The sequence below is a fragment of the Palaemon carinicauda genome, chromosome 39 (genome assembly GCF_036898095.1).
Source record: "Palaemon carinicauda isolate YSFRI2023 chromosome 39, ASM3689809v2, whole genome shotgun sequence".
In the NCBI taxonomy this organism is placed as follows: Eukaryota; Metazoa; Arthropoda; class Malacostraca; order Decapoda; family Palaemonidae; genus Palaemon; species Palaemon carinicauda.
In genome coordinates this window covers 35939036-35963428 of record NC_090763.1, presented here as the reverse complement: position 1 = coordinate 35963428, position 24393 = coordinate 35939036, and the positions used below count along the sequence as shown (strand labels likewise).

The 24393-nt window shown below is 38.0% G+C and overlaps 1 protein-coding gene across 1 annotated transcript in view; it reads left to right on the top strand.

The window, feature by feature from the left end:
• The window catches only part of LOC137631359 (uncharacterized), a 467812-nt gene that overhangs the window by 435015 nt on the left and 8404 nt on the right, over positions 1-24393 (top strand). Inside the window, 2 exon segments of the mRNA XM_068363133.1 lie at positions 8559-8749; positions 14771-14977. Coding sequence (XP_068219234.1) covers positions 8559-8749; positions 14771-14977 — 398 coding nt within the window.

Below are 24393 nucleotides of genomic sequence, written 5' to 3'. Positions count from 1 at the left end.
GGCTTGCTGTATTTCTTAATAGAGATCTATTTAAAATTGGTGCATGGTGCAAAATATGGAGCTTCATAGACGTATATAGGAGTCTAGAAATCACTATTTCTGAAATATCTGGTCACATATTTCTGCTAATAATAATCATTTGGAGAACAAGATATTCATAAGCAGATAGATAATAAGGAGAGATTTAAAAGTTACCTATGAAAACCTTCATAGTGATGCATATGGATTATTAAGTAGTGAATTAACCAAGGGAATGTATTGGGATTTCTTGAGGTGAAGACATCCCAATATCCAGTAATAGATTTACGAAATGGAGGATGTCTATGTGTAAACTTTTAGAGCCTTTACGTCACTTGAAGTCCCGTCTTGAACTGAGTTTTGTTTGTTCTACCATAATTGTTTGATTATTATTATTATTATTATTATTATTATTATTATTATTCTTGTTATTATTATTATTACTTGCTAAGCTACAACCCTAGTTGGAAAAGCAGGATGCTATAAGCTCAGGGGCTCCAACAGGGAAAATAGTCCAGTGAGGAAGGAAAACAAGGAAAAATAAAATATTTTAAAAAGAATAACAACATTAAAATAAATATGTTCTATATAAACTATAAAAACTTTAACAAAACAAGAGGAAGAGATTATAGAATAGTGTGCCTGGGTGTACCCTTAAGCAAGAAAACTCTAGCCCAAGACAGTGGAAGACCATGGTACAGAGGCTATGGCACTACCCAAGGCTAGAGAACAATGGTTTGATTTTGGAATGTCCTTCTAGAAGAGCTGCTTACCATAGCTAAAGAGTCTCTTCTACTCTTACCGAGAGGAAAGTAGCCACTGAATAATTACAATGTAGTAGTTAACCCCTTGGGTGAAGAAGAATTGTTTGGTAATCTCAGTGTTGTCAGGTGTAGGAGGACAGAGGAAAATAAGTAAAGAATAGGCCAGACTATTCGCTATGTAGGGAAAGAGAAAATGAACCGTAACCAGAGGGAAGGGTCCAATGTAGTACTGTCTGGCCAGTCAAAGGACCCCATAACTCTCTAGCGGTAATATCTCAACGGGCGGCCCGTGCCCTGGCCAACCTACTACCTACTAACTACTTGAGAAGTGGTAGATACAATAGAATATTTTAAGATAAGTAACAATGTTAAAATAGAACTGTTATATATAGACAATGAAGAGAGACTTATGCGTATATATATATATATATATATATATATATATATATATATATATATATATATATATATACAACCAGTGCAGCTGTTTCTAGTCCACTGGAGGACAAAGGCCTCAGACATGTCCTTATTCATGTCTGGGTGAGCTTTGTCAGTTTTAATCACCACTCTGGGCAATTGCAGATTAGTGATAGTGGAAGACATTTGTCTGATCGCTTACAGCAAACCAATCTAATATGGCTGGCCCTGACTAGCATACTGTAGCTATGCTAATCATGGCAATACTCAAACCCTTTTCACCACGTGAGGGTACCCTCACTTGGAAAGGGATGCATATGTATATTTTTTAACGTATACTGTATACAGTTATTCCCTCGATATGCAGACTAGCAGTAATGCCCAGTTACACGAACGTACGAACGTAAACCAATTTCGACACACAAGAATTTCGCTTATGTGTAAATTTTGCCAATAGTGAAACACTGCGCAGAGAAATTAGCAATACTCTATTGAGGTTCAGGGTCGTTCCATCTTTTTAAAATGCTATTTGGAGAGCTCAAACACAATTAGCTGTTTTTACGTAGGCACATGAAAGACATAAATTTTGTCATTTTTTTTTCTTTGGTAAGCTTACTTTTAAAACTTTTATATTATGTTTAGTTTCTCTGTGTACTAGATGCTTTGTATTATCCTTAACATGGATATTAATACCCAATGTATAAATTGGAAATAAAGAATTATTATTATTATTATTATTATTATTATTATTATTACTTAAATTCTCTCTCTCTCTCTCTCTCTCTCTCTCTCTCTCTCTCTCTCTCTCTCAAAGGAAGAGATAGATTTAGTACAGTTTTTTGGTAAGTTTAATGTTACTCTCTCTCTCTCTCTCTCTCTCTCTCTCTCTCTCTCTCTCTCTCTCTCTCTCTCTCTCTCATTTTATATACGTCTCTTATACTTTCTTCCTACTATTTTATTATCTCTTGTAATTTATATCTCTGCTTCTCTTATAGCCTATCTGCTTAGTCTCTCTCTCTCTCTCTCTCTCTCTCTCTCTCTCTCTCTCTCTCTCTCTCTCTCTCTCATTTTATGTCTCATAGTCTCTTCCTACTAATTTATATACTCTTGCAATTTATATCTCTGCTTCTCTTATAGCTTCTCTCTCTCTCTCTCTCTCTCTCTCTCTCTCTCTCTCTCTCTCTCTCTCTCTCTCTCTCTCTCTCTCTCTCTCTCTCTCTCTCTCTCTCTCTCTCTTATTTTTTTTTTCTGCCAGTGAAATTCAGCAAAATGTGTTGCTATTGCAATTTAAAATCGCAAGGTTATTCATATAGATTTCCTCGGCAGAGCCGCCCCATTAAAAAAGAAGGAAAAAAAAAATGCTGTTATGTCATTAAAGGTTGTTTTTGCAGATCCCGGGCAACTAATGGTTAAATCAGAATGGATTAACAGTTGGCATTTTTCTTCTGCACAGCCGAATGGCAACGCTATGTTGCATAGATACCGTAGGCGAGGGTCTGCTGCAGAATACATTAATTTTAGTTTTAATTACATTATTTTTAGAGGTATAATTACGTTATTTTTAGAGTTTTAATTACATATTTTTAGTATCAATTGCATTATTTTTAGTGTTAATATATTTTTTTTAGTTTCAATTATATTATTTTTAGTTTTAATTGCATTATTTTTAGTTTTAATTACATTAATTTTAGAATTGTAATTACTTTATCTTTAGTTTAATTTACATTATTTTTAGTTTTAATTACATTATTTTTAGTTTTGACTACATTATATTTTTGTTTTAATTACATTATTTTTAGTTTTGATTACATTATTTTTAAATTTTTAATTTAATCATTGGCAAATTTTGAAATAGAAATATGTTTCCGTTTTAGAGCTCAAAGGGAAATGGGGAAAATCTCACTTCCTTTTTCTACGGTTGTGCTGCACTTAGAAATTTGCCGAAAAAAATAACGGCAACATTCATTTCAGGATTTTTGCCATTTTAAAAACGGATATATTGACGTTAAGAGTGATATTAACGGTCACCAACCTGTGAAAGATAATAACAAAGTATGGTAAAATTACGGTCGCTTGTATTTTACTGAAATACAGCTAAGCGTGGTCTACCCTTAAATCTGCACTCTTTGGTGTATTACTATTATTATTATTACTAGCCAAGCTACAACCCTAGTTAGAAAAGTAAGATGCTATAAGCCCAAGGGCTCCAACAGGGAAAAAGAGCCCAGTGAGGAGAGGAAATAAGGAAATAAATAAATGATGAGAATAATTTTACTATATATCATTCTAAAAACAGTAACAGCGTCAAAACAGATATGTCCTATATAAACTATTAACAACGTCAAAAACAGATATGCCATATATAAACTATAAAAAGACTCATGTCAGCCTGGTCAACATAAATACATTTGCTCCAACTTTGAACTTTTGAAGTTCTACTGATAGAACGACCCGATTAGGAAGATCATTCCACAACTTGGTAACAGCTGGAATAAAACTTCTAGAATACTGTGTAGTATTGAGCCTCATGATGGAGAAGGCCTCGCTATTAGAATTAACTGCCTGCCTAGTATTACGAATAGGATAGAATTGTCCAGGGTGATCTGAATGTAAAGGATGGTCAGAGTTATGAAAAATCTTATGCAACATGCATAATGAACTAATTGAACGACGGTGCCAAAGATTAATATCTAGATCAGGAATAAGAAATTTAATAGACCGTAAGTTTCTGTCCAACAAATTAAGATGAGAATCAGCAGTTGAAGACCAGACAGGAGAACAATACTCAAAACAAGGTAGAATGAAAGAATTAAAACACTTCTTCAGAATAGATTGATCACCGAAAATCTTAAAAGACTTTCTCAATAAGCCAATTTTTTGTGCAATTGAAGAAGACACAGACCTAATGTGTTTCTCAAAAGTAAATTTGCTGTCGAGAATCACACCTAAAATTTTAAGAGTCATATAAATTCAAAGAAACATTATCAATAGTGAGATCCGGATGTTGAGGAGCCACCGTCCTTGACCTACTTACAATTATACTTTGAGTTTTGTTAGGATTCAACTTCATACCCCATAATTTGCACCATGCACTAATTTTAGCTAAATCTCTATTAAGGGATTCACCAACTCCAGATCTACATTCAGGGGATGGAATTGATGCAAAGAGAGTAGCATCATCTGCATATGCAACAAGCTTGTTTTCTAAGCCAAACCACATGTCATGTGTATATAGTATGAAAAGTAATGGGCCAAGATTTAAGGGTAGACAACCATTTATGTTCCTGAGTTGTACCAGAAAGGGTTTCTTTTATGGTTAAAGATGCAACAATTCCTCCTCTACTTAATCTAGGTGGCTCAGTCACTCACTGTCCAAAGGAAAAGGCAACCCTTTTGGCTGATGTTTTTGACAGTAAACAGAGTAATGAAAAACTTGAACTTCCTCATTCCTGTTTTCCTGAGGCTAAACTAACTAGTTTAGCTTTTCGATCTCGTGAAATTAAAGCTTTGTTGATGGACCTTGATGCCTATGGAGATGTAGACCCAAATGGTATTTTTGCTTTGTTTTTTATAAAGACTGTAGATTTCTTAGCTCCAAAGTTATCTGTTATTTTGTGCAAGTTAGCAAGAAGAGGAGCTTTTAGCACTTGTTGGAGAATCGGTAATGTTACTCCACTATGTAAATGGGTTTTTGGTAGCTCAAGTCCAACTGATTACCACCCAATTTCCATAACTCCCGTATTATCTAAAGTTTTCGAACGTCTTCTGGCAAAACGTCTTAATAGGTTTGCTGAAGGTAATCATCTATTCCCTAGTTTGCAATTTGGTTTTCGTTAAGGCCTTGGAGCATGTGTTGCCCTTCTTACAATCTCCAATGCTGTACAGAAATCCCTTGATTGTGGTCAGGAAGTTCGTATGATTGGCCTTGACTTAGTGCTGTCTTTGACCGTGTTAATCATGAGGCCCTTGTTTTCAAACTCAAACAGTTGGGAGTGGGTGGGTCGTTTCTTAGCATTATTATTGATTTTTTAAGTTAAGTAATAGATCTCAAAGAGTTGTTGATGGGCACCATAGTGAGTGTAGGAATGTGATATCCGGTGTTCCACAGAGTAGTGTTCTTGGCCCATTACTCTTCTTACTATATACACATGACATGTGGTTTGGCTTGTTGCATGTGCAGATGATGCTACTCTCTTTGCATTAATTCCATCCCCTGAATGTAGATCTGGGGTTGCTGAATCCCCTAATAGAGATCTAGCTAAAATTAGTGCATGGTGCAAATTATGGGGTATGAAGTTGAATCCTAACAAAACTCAAAGTATGATTGTAATTAGGTCAAGGACAGTGGCTCCTCAACATCCGGATCTCAGTATTGGTAATGTTTCTTTAACTTTGTATGACTTTTTTTAAATTGTAGGTGTGATTCTCGACAGCCAATTTACTTTTGAGAAACACATTAGGTCTATGTCTTCTTCCATTGCTCAAAAAATTGGCTTATAGAGAAAGTCTTTCAAGATTTTCGGTGATCAATCTATTCTGAAGAAGTGTTTTAATTCTTTCATTCTACCTTGTTTTGAGTATTGTTCTCCTGTCTGGTCTTCAGCTGCTGATTCTCATCTTAATTTGTTGGACAGAAACTTACGGTCTATTAAATTTCTTATTCCTGATCTAGATATTAATCTTTGGCACCGTCGTTCAATTAGTTCATTATGTATGTTGCATAAGATTTTTCATAATTCTGACCATCCTTTACATTCAGATCTTCCTGGATAATTCCATCCTGTTCGTAATACTAGACAGGCAGTTATGGGGTCCTTTGACTGGCCAGACAGTACTACATTGGATCCTTCTCTCTGGTTACGGTTCTTTCCCTTTGCCTACACATACACAGAATAGTCTGGCCTATTCTTTACAGATTCTCCTCTGTCCTCATACACCTGACAACACTTAGATTACCAAACAATTCTTCTTCACCGAAGGGGTTAACTAATGCAATGTAATGGTTCAGTGGCTACTTTCCTCTTGGTAAGGGTAGAAGAGACTCTTTAGCTATGGTAAGCAGCTCTTCTAGAAGGACACTCCAAAATCAAACCATTGTTCTCTAGTCTTGGGTAGTGCCATAGCCTCTGTACCATGGTCTTCCAGTGTCTTGGGTTAGAGTTCTCTTGCTTAAGGGTACACTCAGGCACACTGTTCTATCTAGTTTCTCTTCCTCTTGCTTTGTTAAAGTTTTTATAGTTTATATATGAAATATTCATTTTAATGTTATTGTTCTTAGAATATTTTATTTTTCCTTGTTTCCTTTCCTCAATGGGCTATTTTCCCTGTTGGTGCCCCGGGGCTTATAGCATCATGCTTTTCCAACTCGGGTTGTAGCTTAGCATTTAATAATGATAATAATAATAAAAATAATAATAATACCCAGGCCTTCTCCATCATGAGGCTCAATACTACTCAGTATTCTAGAAGTTTTATTCCAGCTGTGACCAAGTTGTGGAATGATCTTCCTAATCGGGTAGCTGAATCAGTAGAACTTCTAAAGTTCAAAGTTGCAGCAAATGTTTTTTTGTTGAACAGGCGGACATAAATCTTTTTATAGTTTTTATAAAATCAAAATCAAACCATTGTTCTCTAGTCTTGGGTAGTGCCATAGCTTCTGTACCATGGTCTTCCACTGTCTTGGGGTAGAGTTCTCTTGCTTGAGGGCACACTCGGGCATACTATTCTATCTAATATCTTTTCCTCTTGTTTTGTTAGTTTTATAGTTTATATAGGAAATAGTTATTTTAATGTTTTTGCACATCTTAAAATATTTTATTTTTCCTTGTTTCCTTACCTTGCTGGGCTGTTTTCCCTGTTGGGGCCCCCTGTGCTTATAGCTTCCTGCCTTGCCAACTGGGGTTGTGGCAAAGCAAGTTATAATAATAGGAATAATAATATATCTGTTTTGACGTTGTTACTGTTTTTAGAATGATTTATTGTTAATTTGTTCTCATCATTTATTTATTTCCTTATTTCATTTCCTAACAGGGCTATTTTTCCCTATTGGAGACCTTGGGTTTATAGCATCTTGCTCTCCCAACTAGGGTTGTAGCTTGGCTAATAATAATAAGCGCAGTACTGTAGATTGTTTACGGAGAATTTCTGATTATAATTTTTTTTTTTTTTTTTTTTTTTTACCACTGTAACCTAAGGGAAACGTCCCTGCATAGCAATCTGTTGGACGGAAGTTCGAGACACGCTCAAGCCTGATATTTTCTTATTGTATGTGCAGCTTCACTATCCTTCTGAGCTGGGGATTTGGGGCTGCTTATAGGTCTACCCAGGTGAATCATCAGCAGCCATTGCCTGGCCCTTCCTGGTTCTAGCTTAATGGAGAGGAGAATTAAGTGCTGATCATTTGTTTATATGGAAAGTCTTTAGGATATTATCCTGTCCTTTGCTTCTGCCCTTCATAAGTGACCTTTAAACTGCTTTTTCGGAGTGATAAATGATATTTTGTATACATATGTATGTATGTACACACGTACATATATATATATATATATATATATATATATATATATATATATATATGTATATATATATATATATATATATATATATATATATATATATATATATATTCATACACACATTTATAAGCATATATAAACTCTATTCTTGTTATATTGCATAGTTATTATATGATATTCTGTTTCCTTTATCTTCAAAGGCAAATCATTAGGAAACATCTCAAATTGTTTTCCTAATGAATCTGTGTTGAAGACTCTTGTCTCTTTGAAGCAGAAATTGAGTGGATATTTGTCCTTGGATTAATTGATTTGTTTATTGAATATGGTGTTGCAAACATTTTGGTCATCGACTCCTTTTCTGTCTTAGGTAAAGCACAATATGTGTGGTAAGGTCATGGTAACGGGAACACGGTGTTGATTATGGTTATGACTTGTTTTTCTCTTGTTGTTTGATTCCTTACACAATTGATCTAGTCAGGTTATAATTAGCAATATAATATTTTGTCATCTATATTTTGTAGTGTCTTATAGATATAACAAAAATTGTACTTGAAAATTTAATGTTCATTTTTTATTTATGTAACTTATTCCAGCTTCTATATTTATACAAAAAATTCTCTACTTCTGTCTTGTGTCAAAAATTTTTATCTATTTAAATATGTATTTCAAATACATTATTTGTCATGTTACTTTTACACCCAGTACTGTTCAACTTAATGAACAATCTTGCTGAGATAAACATTCGAACACAAGAACCAATATTAATCTATGTAATATTTTATAATCATTGTACTATTACCAATAACAGTAGTATTTAGTAGTAACGACCTCGCTTCATTCTCAGATCGAGGGCGCAGCGTTCCCAGACGGTGGAATCCGAGCGTCAAACGATGGAGTCCGCCCTCAGCGATTCCTCCTCCTCCAGACAGTCCCATTCCACCGACGACGACAAGGGGACTTACCACCACCATCATCATCTCACGCATCATCACCCTCACCTCATGCATTGCCCTCCTCCACAGTCTGCTAGATCAGGTGAGGATTAGTGCCGCTAACGGTTTGTCTAGGGCGATCACATGTGAAGAAAAGTTAGCTTTACTGGTGATTTTTTTTTTCACAGCTCAGGTCTTGTTCATCTCGAGAATAAGTTGGATTAGATATTGAAATCATATGTCAGCATTGGCTAAATATGTCTGTATATATTTTAGGGGTTGATTTGATTTTGTGTGGAGCATTTTACTGGCCTCGGTTGGATAAAGATATAAAATAACGAAGATTTTTTGTCGGATTTTGGGAGTCCCAGACTAAAGCTTATCTTGCTACTCATCAATCGAGATGGAAGGCGTTGATCTCGGTTGACGAGACAATTTCTGTACTAAATCAAAGTCGTTGCGTGTCGTCTGAAGGAATTTCACAAACTTTATTTAATCTCCATTTGAAGATGATCTCTGATCATAGCTAATGCTCTGTTCTATTAATGAGCAATTTGTATAGGTCATAATCTTTTAGAAAAAGAAAAATATTCCTTTTAGAAATTTGAAGAAAAATAAAATGATGTAAAGGAATGTTATAACCTTCCCAATCTCTTAGACAATTGGTTTGAAATGAGTTTTTTTTTTTTTTTTTTCATGTATGAAGTTCAATTTCTTGTTATGCCTGATAAGGATATGAGGTTTTTCTACCCCTGTCCCTACAATTATAAAGAGTTATTTTCTGTAAAAAAGACTGTTACTTTCTCTAAAGTTGATAAAGGAAGATATGATCTTGCCCAAAACCACTAAGAGATTTGAAACAAAACCAATTCCACTTGACTTTTTTTCCCATCATTCTAGCCATGGAATCAATAGTCCATTCAGTTGTAATTGACTTTTGCATAAAACATGGCTTTGGGGAAAAATTCTTCTCCTAATTGCATTATTTGCCGTCATTGCATTTTAACGAGTGAATAAAAATAATTAGTTCTTTAATTCGTGTGCATATTCAATGTATTGAAAAACCAAAGAGACCTCTCATATATGAAAAACCAAAGAGACCTCTCATATATGAAAAACCAAAGAGACCTCTCATATATTCAGTCTAATGCTGTGACTCTTGATGTCTTGTTTCCACTTCTATTTTATGATTAATTCTTGCATTATGATAATGATGGTAATTTGTAGAAGCATAGTAATTAAAAGCCAATCAATGCTAAAAATGATGATGTATACAAAGTGCATAGTCAAAATACTTTTATGGGGATACTAAAAGAGAGGGATACACAAAATAGGAGACTTGGAGTTTGGAGGTTCTGAAAAAGGAGAGCACACAAGATAGGAGACGTAGGAGTTTGCGGATACTGGAAGAGAGGAAGACAAAATAGTAGACATGGGAGCTTGGGGATGCTGAAAGAGATGGGCACACAAAATATGAAACATGGGAGTTTGTGGATATTAGAATATAGGGGGACACAAAGTGGAAGACAAGGGAGTTTGGGGATACTGAAAAAGAGGGACAAAGGAAATAAAAGACATGGGAGCTTGGGAATACAGAAGGAGAGGGACACAAAATAGGAGACATTGGAGTTTGGGGATAGTTAGAAAGAGGGACACACAAAGTAAGAGAAATGGAGTTAAGAGATACTAAAAAAATAGGGACACAAAATGGGAGGTTGGGGGATACTGAAAAAGCAGGACGCATGAAATAGAAGACATTGGAGTTTAGGGATACTGAAAAAAAGGAGGGACACATGAAATGGGAGTTTGGTGATACTGAAAGAGAGGGATACAAAATAGGACACTGGAGTTCGGTGATACTGAAAGAGAGACACACAAAATAAGAGACTTGGGAATTTGGGAATACTGAAAAAGGGAGACATGTAAAATATGAGATGGGGGTTTGGGTATACTGAAAGAGGGACACAAAATAGGAGACTGGAGTTTGGTGATACTGAAAGAGAGGGACACAAAATAAGAGACAGGGGAATTTGGAAATACTGAAAAAGGGGGACACGCAAAATATGAGAAGGGTGTTTAGGTATACTGAAAGAGAGGGACATAAAATAGGAGACGAGAGTTTGGTCATACTGAAAGAGAGGGATACAAAATAAGAGACAGGGGAATTTTGGAATAATGACAAAGAGGCAAAACACATATCATCAAGAGCCACCAGAGGTCTCCTGGTTAAAATTTTAATGTTTTGTTAATAATTTCTTAAGGATAACTTGAGGTCATCCAAAGATAGAAATATGATATAGTTGATATATCTAATGGATGGAGGATTCATTATGAGAATAATTACTTGGAGGCAGAATGGGTGTGGTGGCTACTTACAAAAACCTATGGTGTTTCTGTGGGATATATTAATGTTACCTGTTATTGTTGTTATTGTATTATCATTAATCATGAGTTTAATTATATGGTAATAAATGAGATATTTTGTAGATGGGAAAGTATTTGATATAATTTATTCATTCTCATTTATTTTCAATGTTGCAAAAAGTACAATATTTGTGTAAACAGGTCATATATATGCACTTGGAGAATTCCCTTGTGATTATGTTTATAATTTGTGGACCCTAATTTATTTAAGCTCAACATTTCATTTATAAAAGGATAGAAAAAAATAGAGAAAAAAAATCAGTTAATGTGTGAACTATAATCCTTTAAAAGCAAACAAATAGAATTATAAACGACACAAAAAACTATTCCGCAAACAACAACTATAAAATATAAAGAAATGGAAAGCAAAATGGGGACTTTTTTAATGGAGAAGCTTAGTAAACTACAGGAAAAATAAATTGATGATGACTCTTGTTAACCTACCTCAATAATCCTTAATCAAGCAGATATTCTAAGCAGAAATAGCGAGAAATCATTCACATGCAACTTGTATACACTACATTTCTAAAATGAAACCTAAGTTCTCACATCATGCGCACGTTTGAAACCAAAGATTCATAAATGTAAATTGATTGCTCAGTAGAAGCCATGATTTTAAAGACAAGACTAAAATGGAACTCAGTAGAAGTCAGGATTTTAAAGACAAAACTAAAATGGAATTTATATACTGCTAGCACCTGATCAGGAGTAGATATGAATATAAGCTGCCAAGGATATGGTGTTTAACAGCACAAGGCCGCCCATGCTATCTGTGTCAAAATTTAAATATCAAATACATAACTACTGCTGCTTCCTCCGGTCGCCTTGGATGACCGCTGAGGTACCAGCAGTAGGGGATTCAGCTTATGAAGCTTCATCTGTGGTGGATAACGGGGAAGGGTGGGCTGTGGCACCCTAGCAGTACCAGCCGAACTCAATTGAGTCCCTCGTCAGGTTGGGAGGAGCGTAGAGAGGAAAGGCCCCATTTTTTTCATTTGTTTGATTGTCAGCTACCCCTCAAAATTGGGGGAAGTGCCTTGATATATAGATAGATAGATAACTACTGTATTTAGTTCATAAGGTTTACCAAAGTAAATAGATCGCTATATAAAGGAAAATAACTATTAGACAATATAGCATATGGAGGGATATAAAAGCAAGGACTAGTTTAGATAGAAATCTACTCCTGTTCAAGTGGCACATACTGAATAGTTATTCAGTCTTTTAATGTGGTTTCTATCATAAGCAGTTATCTACATTTATAACACCACATATCTCTAATTGCACCAAATAGATCATTATGTGACGATTAAATGAAAAATTACTGATATATCGTTGTCAGATACACTATTAAGACATCTGAAGAATTGTAACTCCTTGTGCAAAGCTTTCAGATTACAATTATTCCAATTTTCTTTACATAACAGAAGCTTAAATGGCAAAGTTCATAATTTCTCATTGGACATCTAGCTTAGTTGCTTACTGTGTTTATTTTAATCAGAAAAATTAATTACGTATGTACATTTAAGGTTATCTTGAGATAATAAGTTGCCCAAAATTCATATAAATTTTCCTTGTTCTATTATTTTAATATTTTGAACTAAAGTATTGCATTAGAGATGAGTAATATTTGAAGGTTAAAAATGTAGTTTGGTCATTGCATTTTGAGAGTGAAACTCCTCTTCATTGTTTTTAAATATTATTTGCCACATTCACTAGTTAACATCTGATGCATAGGTCACCTTTAAGGATATTTATTTGAATATGCTTAGTTGCCTTCCTGTGTAATAAAATGCTGGAAAACATTAAATTTTCTCCTCATAAAGATAGTAATTTCAGAAAAAAAATGTCCATATGTGTAGCTTTTCAGTAACTGTATATTTTTTATTAAGCATGAATTGTTTATCTGGGAAATATAAATGGAAGTCTGCAGACAATAAATGTATACAGTGAGAACGTTTTTTTTTAATTGTATATTGGATACTTCGAAATTCTGTATTTAATCAAAAATCCGAGAGAATGATGTGCTATTAAAAATAGTCTTATCTACGTTTGGGACACTTCTTCAAATTACAGCCATGCATTACTTTATTCCACCATCAAGATCAGAGTTAATTTAGCATTCATATAATACCGTATTATTAGAATTTTAACTTTTATATAAGAACATTGGAAGAACTATTTTGTATTGTAGTGGGCCTTAACACGCTCATTGCTTACTTGCATTTATTGAATCTTACTTGTGATTTCTATCCTTTGAGTACATTTAAATGATTATAATTATATTGCTTAATTCAGAACCAGTTCTTGGTAGTCTGGGAAACAATGTATGCAGTAGGCTACTCTCTTAAACAGTATTCTTCGGGAAGTATTTCAATAAACCTTAGGTGTATGTATATATGGCCCATACGTAGTAATAGTTGTCATGAAAGTATTGACGAATATATTGATGCATTAGCTAGTAATGTAAATATGCTAGAAGCGTTTCATAGATTCATGACTAGAAGTTACTTTTGATATATATATAACAAATTACATTTCCTTTCTGCATCCCTCCTGCAATGACCTGATTGGTTATGATATTGGAGTCCTATACAGAATGGTTTTCTAAGTAGATTACAAAAAACGGAAGTATCTTATTATCCTCGGAAACAGGAATTGAAAATTGAATTGTTTTCGTGCTTTAGGGTAAATAATCCCTAGTTTTATTTTTATCCACTAGAAGTAAGGACACTTAACTTGTAAGATAAACAGTTGCTCTCTGTAAATAACAATTTAGATCTCTTACACAGGATGTTGTCCCCTCTTACTCTCCCATACGATGATGATTCAGCACTCCTAACATTCTCCCCTCCCTCTACGCCCCCCCCCAAAAAAAAAAAAAATATGCAATTCCATTTAACATCCCTTTTCCTTTATATTCCTCCATGACCACTCCCTGTTCCTTCAATACTATCCAATTGGCAAGTTGGAAAGTTTAGGTAATTATATAGATGCATGTTTGCATGAAGCGACAGTTCATCTTAACTGTGAAAAGAAACTGTCTTTAAAGAAAACACCTTTGTCATTTCAGCGACAGAGCGTGCACGCATATGTTTACCAGTTTTTTGGTAAATGCTTCTAGTATGCATATTTATTTTGCCTTCATTCTCTACACAAGTGATGATTAGGGTTTGTAGCTGGTGAAGCCACTTGTCCCAAAGAATGATATAGATTTAGAGGATTAGATCAAAAGTGGTCCAGAGACAGACCATGAAGCCCGACAGACCCTCAAGGAAGATGCTGTAATCAACACTTGAACGTTATCACTAATTTTGGTTGTTTAAATTTCCCCTCTCTATTATCCAGTCCCAGCATTACACATTAAATCCCTATTTTAAGATATGCAGAATCTATGCTAGATATGGGCTTTACAAATGCATAATTCAGCACACAAAGTATATGCACATCTGTATGTGAAAATCATCTACTGTATGTAATCTATGGTTGACAGTAACAACTGAATACCTTTTGATAAATTCTTATTGTGTCTGTGCTCTTGAATTTTTTTTTTATATTCTTCTGTCATTTACTTTCAAGACATTTATTTCTGAAATTGTGGGGATGTTCCCATTCATATCATATGATTTACTGTAATTTTACACACAACGTTTGTTAAGAATTACGCAATGCCTTCAATGATGACTAAATTTCTCAACAGGGACGACCGCAAGTATAACATCGTACGACAGTGCGGACAAGCGCTCGACTATTACTACCCCGAGCAACGTGGTGTCTCCCTTGATGTCACCGAATTATGCCACGGCCAACATCGCTTATTCATTACCCGTCCCACCAGTCACATGTGAGCCATCTGTATCCCCAGCCTCTGATCACATCATCTCTGCTGCCTCCCTTACTGCACCAGGTGTGAACCTCATCCAAACACGCCCCGCTTCATCTGTGCACAGTAGTTCACCTGTCCTTACTCTCATCCATAATTGCTTTGTATAGCTTAAAAGATTTAAATTGCATTTTATTCCATTCAGATATTTATATACCTGAATCATCAGAATTCAAGAATTGAAACATTTTAATCCTTTGAATGAAAAAAATAGAACAGCCAGTGCCATCTGTACAGGACTCAATCAATTTAAACTTTAAATTTTATCTGTATGTAGTCTCCATAAATATTAAAATTAAATTATTCTGCATTCATAAAAGTGACTGCCACTTTCACAGTAAGAGAATATCTCCAGAAAATAAGGGTTTAGCACCTATGAAGTCAGTAAAATCATTTTAAAATGTATCAGTTTCTGTTGGTCAATGGATTCATTTAATTTTGCGATGGATGAAGAGTACAGTAGTTAGAATAAATGCCTTTAATAGTTCCGTGTTAAGTACCCTGTCATGTATGGTAAAGTAGAGCTTGTATTATGGGACATTCAAAGGAAAGATAAGGAGTAACAGGTTTTTTGCACAAGAATCTTTTAAGACCTTTTAGCACCTGTAATTCACTGCTGACTCAGATGTGTCGAACGATTTAGGACTCGAGTAATTTCTTCTAATACTGTAGCTTTCTATTTTTGCCTATCTAAGTTTACCTGTTATATTGTAGAGTCAGAAGAGGGTGTAAGTTTAAAGATGCGTAAACCTACGTAATAGAAAGTTGTGATTTTACTTCATTTTCTGCAATATCATTTTATCAAAATTTTTAAGAAATTCTTAATGATTAAAATGCTAATCTTCAAGTTATTCTCAAACAGTGCTGTATCACTTGAAGATCTATACCTTATGATAATCTCGTTAGGCAGATTTCTTGTTGCCTGTTGGTAATATGTGATGAAAATTTAGCAATTCTCTTTTGTGAAGATAATTATCTATATCTAAAAGAAATTAGACATTTATTTAGAAATAAATCTGGCACAATTTCGAATTTTTATACAAAAAAAAAAAAAAAAACAAAGCTTGCATTAAGATAATAGAAAGCAATATTCCCCATTTCGTCCACCATATTTTGAAAAAAAAAAACCTTTCTAAAAGAATTTGATGCTGTAAACTCTTTTTTTATTCAAAATATATGCAAAACATTTTTAAGAATGCAATCCTTCCCTCCCAAGTATAATTAGTATCCATCCTATTATAATTATTGTAATTACTCAGCAATGACTTAGGTTAAGGGAAAAAAATATGTTTATAACAGAAATAACTTGCCAATATGTATATAGGAATTTGATCTGCCAAAAAATGAAAGTTTTAAAGAAGTGAATTATTTAAGCAGATTTTTTTCCTTTCCATTTTGATGGGTAATTACAGTGAAAAAACTTTTAAAAACTGTAATTGTATACTGTGTTTACATCACAAAAGGTTGTGTTTATTTTAATTTGATTTGGTATTTAAATAACTACATGTGGATATCAAGTACCCAGTTGAACTAAATATATTCACACACTCATCCCTTATATAAATGTATGGGGTGCAGATATCTATGGTTATCTTCGGATGCGTCCCTAATTATACACGATATCTTCGGATAGTCGTTCCGGGGGTTAGAACCCCGGGATACCTGACGGTAATTCTCTTGCAATATCACTCGCAGAAATATTATACAGTACGAAGCTGCCAGAGGGAACTTCCATCAGGACGACATGGCTCAAGCCCAAAGATAGATTTTTCCTACGTCAACATCAGTTTTTATCTTGCATTTAAATAAGAGGAATATCAAATTTGAATAATTGAATAAAAGTAGTATCTAATATCTCATTGAGTGAAATCTATAGAATTTTGATGATTAGATATTAATTTTGTATGCAAAGTAAATTCTTATCTCCTTGAAACAATTGGTAAAAATATACCCAGTTGTACAAGAGAACTCTGGCTACTTGATTTCACTGTAATTGTTGTAGTAACTTTTTGGGCTCAGGCCATGTCATCCTGATAGAAGTTCCTTTAAAGTAGCCTCCTAGGTTATATTTAACTACAGTGATATATCCCAGAGAATTTTACTTAAGGTATCCAGAATTCTAACTCCTGGCGCGAATATCCCTGGCTTTCGCCTTTAGGGATATCGCATATCAGAGGATGTATTCTTGACACGCCACATAGCTATCTACACCCCGAATAGCGTTTTCGCTTCGAGAGGGGAAAGTGGAAGAATCGCAGGAGAGCCGTTATTAAGGCACACTCTACTGCTACTGTTGAGTACCTGTATGACGTCACAACCGGGCGCCATCTTGTTATTCCTTCATTTGTAGCGGCCTTACCGGTGTTTTTCCCAGTGCTCTCACGCTATTTTTGGATTATTTTCTCGCTATGATGCTTTCTCCAGCCTCATCTGCCTCTGGAAAGTTGAGTATTATCTTTACTTTGTATAAATGTAAGCTCTTACCAGTTTTTTCCTCGATTCAAGGTTCAATTAACTTAACAAGAGCTGTTGCCTAACCGGAGGCATCATGGACGCTGTCGTTTGCTATGCATGTGTCATTTAGTCAGCCAGAAGGCTACCGACACCTCCCCCGGTCTACTTGGCGAGTCGCATGCAAGATAGACAGGTTTTAATCCATGTAGGAAAATTGTATAAGTCAGTAATACAATCAAGGTACAGTATATGAAATCAGTCTTAACCAGGGACTGATACACCTGATAAAAACACACTATTAGAAGGTTTGTTAGCTTTAGAACAGATATTGTATATGTTCAGAATATATTTTCAATATGAAAGGTTGTAATGAAATGCTCTGACACGTTGATTTATTTGGAATTTTGGGGCGAAAAGAGACGCAAAATTCAAATATACAGTACATTTATTGATAAACAATACAGTAGATAACGAGGTCAAAGTGCATTTTATAATATAATATAAAACGAAAATTGGAAATATAATGGAAAGCATAATTAAAATGGTAATATCAGAAATACTTGTTTCACCTGAAAAGAAATGTGAAGCCACTTTGAAAGGAAATATTGTAATATTTCATGTTTTCTTATTTCTGTCATTACAGTCTGTAAACACTTGCGTAGTTATACGCATGGCACATGCTTCTTTCACCTTTATACTTGGAACAGTCCATAGTGTCACTACAGTGATACTTCACTAAACATGTCACTCCGTAGGGAGGGATCATGTACACCCTTCATTAAAAGTCCGGATTAGTGCACTGTTCCTCGCAGTTTTCAAGCGGCAGCTTTTAGCACACTACCTGCTGCTACCACGAAGTGCTTGATCTCTTGCACTTGCTTCGCGTAGTGTTTAAAGAAAACCCTAGATGACTTCCATCCAGTATACGAGCGAAGACTTTCAAAATTCATATTCTGGAAGAAGTTCAGAGACGAAGCAATCTTTCTCGGATCATGACCTGTGGGTGTACTGTCTGGATCCGCTCTGCGAATGAAATATGTGATCTTCGCCCTTAATTGTTTCAAAGACAATTTCGAACCTGAGGTTTCTCCCCTAAATAGCTGTCCTCCCCTAAAGTCTGAAGTTCTACGAAGATAAACCTTTAGGCACTCTACTGGACATAGAGACGCATCTTCCTTCAGAGGGCAGATTCTCCAGGGACCCCACCTTTTGGTGGGTAGCTCATTCTTAGCGAGAAACGTTGGGTCAGGAAAGAGATTCAGTTCTCTACACTCGGTGAACTGAAGATGGCCCTCATCCCTAGAAAGGGCCACTATTTCGCTAACTCGGGCTCCTGAGGCTAGTGCAAATAAGAATATAACTTTTTGGGTCAAATCCTTTAAAGAGCAGTCTTCATTGTTTAGGGTTGAGGCTAAATGAAGAACCTTATCCAAGGACCAAGAAATGGGACTCGGAGGTGCTGCGGGCCGAAGCCGAGCGCAGGCCTTAGGGATCTTATTGAAGATTTCGTTAGAGAAGTCCACCTGGAAGGCATATAGCAAGGGTCTAGTTAAGGCAGATTTACATGTAGAAATCGTGTTGGCTGCTAAACCTTTTTCATGGAGATGAATAAAGAACAATAAACAGAAATCTGTCGAGATTTCTCTTGGTTTCTTTGCCTTGACAAAGGCAACCCATTTCTTCCAGGATGACTTGTATTATCTTCTAGTAGATTTCCACTTATATTCTTCTAAAAAGTTTATACTGTCCTTTGAAATCCCGAACCTTTTCTTGACTGCTAACGCGAGAAAATCATGAGATGAAGGTTTCGGGTTTTCTTTGATGAAGCGGAGACAGTCGACTTCTGCACTTGTTGAGTCAGAACTGGATCTGGCAACGGGACCAGCTTCAGTCGCAGTTCTGTTATTAGAGGGAACCAGATGCTGTTGGGCCACTTGTGAACCACTATCGCTGCTGTTCCACGAAAGGATCTCAGTTTGTTGAGGACCTTTAACATGAGGTTGGTTGGAGGGAACAGATAAATCCTGGACCATCTGTTCCAATCTAGGGACATCGCGTCTACTGCTTCCGCTAGAGGATCCTCATACGAGGCTACATATCGAGGTAGCTTCTTGTTGTCCCTCGTCGCGAAGAGGTCTATCTGCAGTCCTGGGACTTTGCGTAAGATGAAGGAGAATGATCTTGCGTCTAGGGACCATTCTGACTTTATCGGGGTGAGCCTGGATAGAGCGTCTGCCGTCACGTTGCGGAACCCTTGAAGGTGAACTGCTGATAAGTGCCATCTCTTCTTTTCTGCCAGACGGAAGATGGACAACATCACTTGGTTGATTTGGGCCGATCTTGAACCTTGTCGGTTTAGACATCTCATTATCACTTCGCTGTCCAGGACCAGTCTGATGTGGATCGAGCAGCGAAGCTTCAGTTTCTTCAAAGATAGAAAAACTGCCATGGCTTCCAGAATGTTGATGTGGAAGGTCTTGAAGAGGGAGGACTAGGTTCCTTGGACTTTCCGTTGGTGAGAGTGACCTCCCCATCCTTCCTTTGAGGCATCCGTGTGAACGATGACTGAGGGTGGAGGTGGTTGTAAGGACATCTTCTTCTTTAGGTGCTTGGCCTCCGACCATGGCTTGAGAAGTGATCGCAGACGAGTTGGTATCAGTCTTGTCAGATCTCTTCGAGCATTTGATGCGTATCTTCTCCAGACTCCTGATGCATCTTTTAATTGTGCCCTCAGCACTGGGTCTGTCACCGAGGCAAACTGGAGGTAGCCCAGTACACTCTCTTGTTGCCGTCTTGATGTCCGATCGGATTTTAGAAGTCTCTTGACAGATTCCGCTATCTCTCTCCTCTTCGTTGATGGAAAGGAGAGGCAGTGTGACTATAACTTCCAATGAACGCCGAGCCATTGAAACTTTTAAGCTGGAGATAGTTGAGACTTTTCCATGTTGATCTTGAATCCTAGATGTTCCAGGAACTGGATCACTTCCTTGGAGGCTTGCATGCATTCTGCTTCGGATGCTGCCCACACCAGCCAATCGTCCAGGTAGGCTATTACCTGAACTCCCTTTAGGCGTAGTTGATGAATGACTGCGTTTGCAAGCTTTGTGAATACCCTTGGGGCTATGTTTAGTCCGAAGAGCATGGCTTTGAAGACATATTGTCTCTTTTTTAGCTTGAATCCTAGGTAGGAGGAAACTTGTCGATTGATTGGAACATGGCAATATGCGTCTGCCATGTCTATGGAGACTGTGTATGCCTGTTTGGGCAGTAGCGTCCTTATGTGTTGAAGGGTGAGCATCCTGAACTTGTGGTTCACTATGAACTTGTTGAGTGGTGACAAGTCCAGAATGACTCTGAGTTTTTCCGAGTCCTTCTTCGGAACACAAAACAGCCTTCCTTGGAACTTGACGGACTTCGCTCTCCTTATAACTCTCTTGTCTAAGAGTTCCTGGACATATTCTTCCAGAATGGGGGTTGAGTGTTGGAAGAATTGAGGGAAAGTCGATGGAGTTGTGTTCCAGCTCCAACCTAGTCCGTTCTTGATTAGGCTGTAGGCCCAGGGATCGAAGGTCCAACGATCCCGAAAGAGAAGAGTCTCCCTCGTACCGGAAGCATCTCACTTGGAGTGCTGGCCGGAGGGCTTGCCTCCTTGGCCACGTCCACCCCTGTTGCCCTTGCCTCTTGAGGGGCGTCTAGAGGAGCCTCGAAAGGAACCTCTAGATTTCGGCTGAAAGGTCGTGGATTGCCTTTCGAAGGCTGGGGTAAAGACAGGCGACTGTGTCGCCAGCTGCTGGGGTACCAATTGGTACGTGGTGGGTGGTTGTGCCACCGTCTGGGATACCATGGCCGCGGGAAGGTGTTGCTGTCTAGGTGGGCGAGAGGGCGCTCTTGGCCTCTTAGTCTTTCTTTTGGGTTGGGGACCCTCATCCTGGGAAGACTTCCTCTTCATCGACAAGTCCCACTTTTGGAGAAGATTTCTATTCTCTGTGACAGCTTTGTCGATGACCTCTTTAACCACTTCACTTGGAAAGAGGTCCTTACCCCAGATGCTGGATGATATTAGCTTCCTCGGTTCGTGCCTCACCGCAGCCGAGGCGAACACGAACTCTCTACAAGCCCTTCTGGCTTTGATAAAGTTGTACAGGTCCTTTGTAACTGTTGCCAGGTGAGCCTTGGCAAAGACCATGTACATATCTGGGGATAGGGAGACGCTTGCCATCGTCTCCAGTCCGGTCTGAAGAGACATTGAGGCGGCAAGTCTTTCTTTCGTTTCCTGCTCCCAACGCAGGTGAAAGTCTGACAGCTTAGGGAGGTCTTCACCGAACTGACGTCCGGCAATGTCGGCCTCCAACTTCCCGACTGAGAAGGTATGATGAACATCCTTCCAATCAGCTTTGTCCAATGGTAGGGCGAGGGAGAACGGCCTACACTCTTCGAGCGTGGGACATGGTTTCCCTGCCTCGACTGCCTTCAAGGCTGCCTTATACCCTTTTTCCATAAAGGGGAAGGCACAGGAAGAAGCAACGAAGGACGGGTGCTTCTTGCTCAGAGCCGGCACTTTGGAGTTAGTGAAGGCCCTCTCCTTCAATGTGCTGGAAAGCAAAGCCTGAGCTTTGGGGAGGTCAAGGATTATGACCTCTTTCGGCTCTTGTTTCCTCTTTCGAGGGTGGTTCCATCCTCAGACGAACGTAGTAGTCTGGGTAGGCCCCTTGACTGGGCCAGAATTCCACATCTTCGACTGGAACTGTGCCCAGCTTGTTGGAGATGAAGATCTTTCCTCCTGACATGGGCATGTGCTTAGCATGCCTCCGTGGGTTGACGTCCGAGAAAGGGGGAAGATCTTTTACATTTAGCTTCTTTGGAGCTACACGAGAAGCTGCGAGTTGGTTTATCTCCAACCGTAGCGCAACTTCTTTCTCAGTCGACTGCTTCTTTAGGTCTTGGACCATAGTGAGAATCAAAGACAAGGTTTGACTCATGTTGGCCAATTGGGGGGCAGAGGAGGTCGAGGGGACAGGCTCTGCCACCGGAGCTGATGAAACCGAAACTATTTCGGTTCCTTCGTTGTCAGTCTCAGGAGCCAATACAGGCTCCTCCTCCTGATCTTCAGCAATAAGACTCCGTTCAGTGCCTTCTGACACATCTGACATCTTGTCTTCTAGTTGGATGTCCTTCATGGCATCCGATACATCAGATTCTATCGGAATCTGGATGAGGGGGATCTCTGCTTGAGGTTGCGGGATTACTGCATCCGAAGATGCCCTAGGGAAAAGACAGGCCCTCATCTTTTCATTAGGAAGGTAGGGCCCGGTGGTATTCTTCTGGAAACCTCTGACCCATTTACGCAGCTTCTCTCTTGCTACATCCCTTGATTCAGTAGTCTTTTGGTCATCAAAAGCCTCAGTGACCAGATTGGAACAAACGTCACATACCTGGGGGTCCCAATACTTCAGAGTACCCTTCGTCGCTGCGCAGCGCGCGTGCATCCTGCACAGACCATGGCCGCAGAAGTTCTTACTGCGGACGTTGCAAAAGTGGTTCCCGCACTTAAGATGGTCCTCCTGTAAAGAGAGGAAAACAAAATGAGTATTCGGTGAATAATCTCACAATATTCAGTATACAATATTATGTATATATAGCTTAGGATAGGTAAGCTAGAAAAGAAGAAGGAAAGACACATACGTGTATTTGCTGTCCTGCCAATTGCTATGACCTCCCTCAAAATTAAATTCTGGGGTATTTCTAATGATAGAAAAAAACATTGGAAGATCTATATCCGGCAGGATATATAGAGGTGTAACTTAACACCATCTTCCGGAATTTAATGTTGGGGACTGAATTTAGTGATCACTGAGAATTAAAGAAAGAACTCACCTTCTTTATATCGAGTGGTCTCACAATAGGCTGCCATAAAAACACAGTGTATGTTAGAAAATTTATGGGCTACCGTATAAGCTATACCGTGGTTTTCTGATTGCGGTATGATCTATGTTGCAATTATACTGACCACTGTACAGTCATATACTACAGTACCCGCCGGCATACGCCGGCAGGCTAGTACCTGGGTTCAAGTCAGAAGGTGTACTGCCTTCTAGGGGCAATGGACGGCAGACCGCCGGCTGTTGTAGGTCGCCGGCCGCCGACAGTCAGCGGCCTCCTTCAGCCGGCAGTGCGAAATAAGTCGGCAGACAGCCGTTCGACCGGCTGCCGGCAGTCAGCATAGCTGCCATCAGGTAGCCGATGGGTCGCCGGCCGCCAGTGGGTCGCCGATCGTCGGCAACCCACGCCATCCGGCGATTAGTTACGTTATGTCAGCGGTCTGCAGTCCAGCCGGCTGCTGGCAGCCTTCATGGCTGCCGGCAGTTGGGACCCAGGGTACTAGTCATAAGAGAGAGAGAAAGCATGGATGAGAGGTCATGTAAAGGCTCAGCCTTACTGCCCTCCATCCAGAATGAGGGTTCAAATGGAAGGGGGAAATGTAACATTCAGGCTTCCATCCACCCACAACCTCGTCTTGATGGAAGTTCCCTTCGGCTGCTTCCTACTGTATAAAATTTCTGTGAGTGATATTACAAGAGAATTGATAACATTGTCAGTTCTCATATTTAAATTATAATTTGTATATTCCCCTCTATGTACTATGTTCAACACAGTTAACATCAATCACTGTAGTTTTAAGAAGCAAACAGGGACACACACTAAATCTGTACAGCCGCAAATGAATGGTACTGCACAACACCAGTAGTTTAGTGCCATTGCCCATATGATACTGGGTTGGTTGGTTTAGATTGAGGTGCCCCAAGGTAGCCCATAAGTGTGGAGGGTGTTGTAGGGCATAATAAACCTTGATGCGTACCTTTGGGCTGTCTGGTCGAGAGATGCAGAAAGCCAACATTTTTACTATGATAACAGTGTTTTACTTTTATAACATATCTCATACTGGTACTTTATTATAATGTTTATCTTCATTTATCGTGTAATCATTA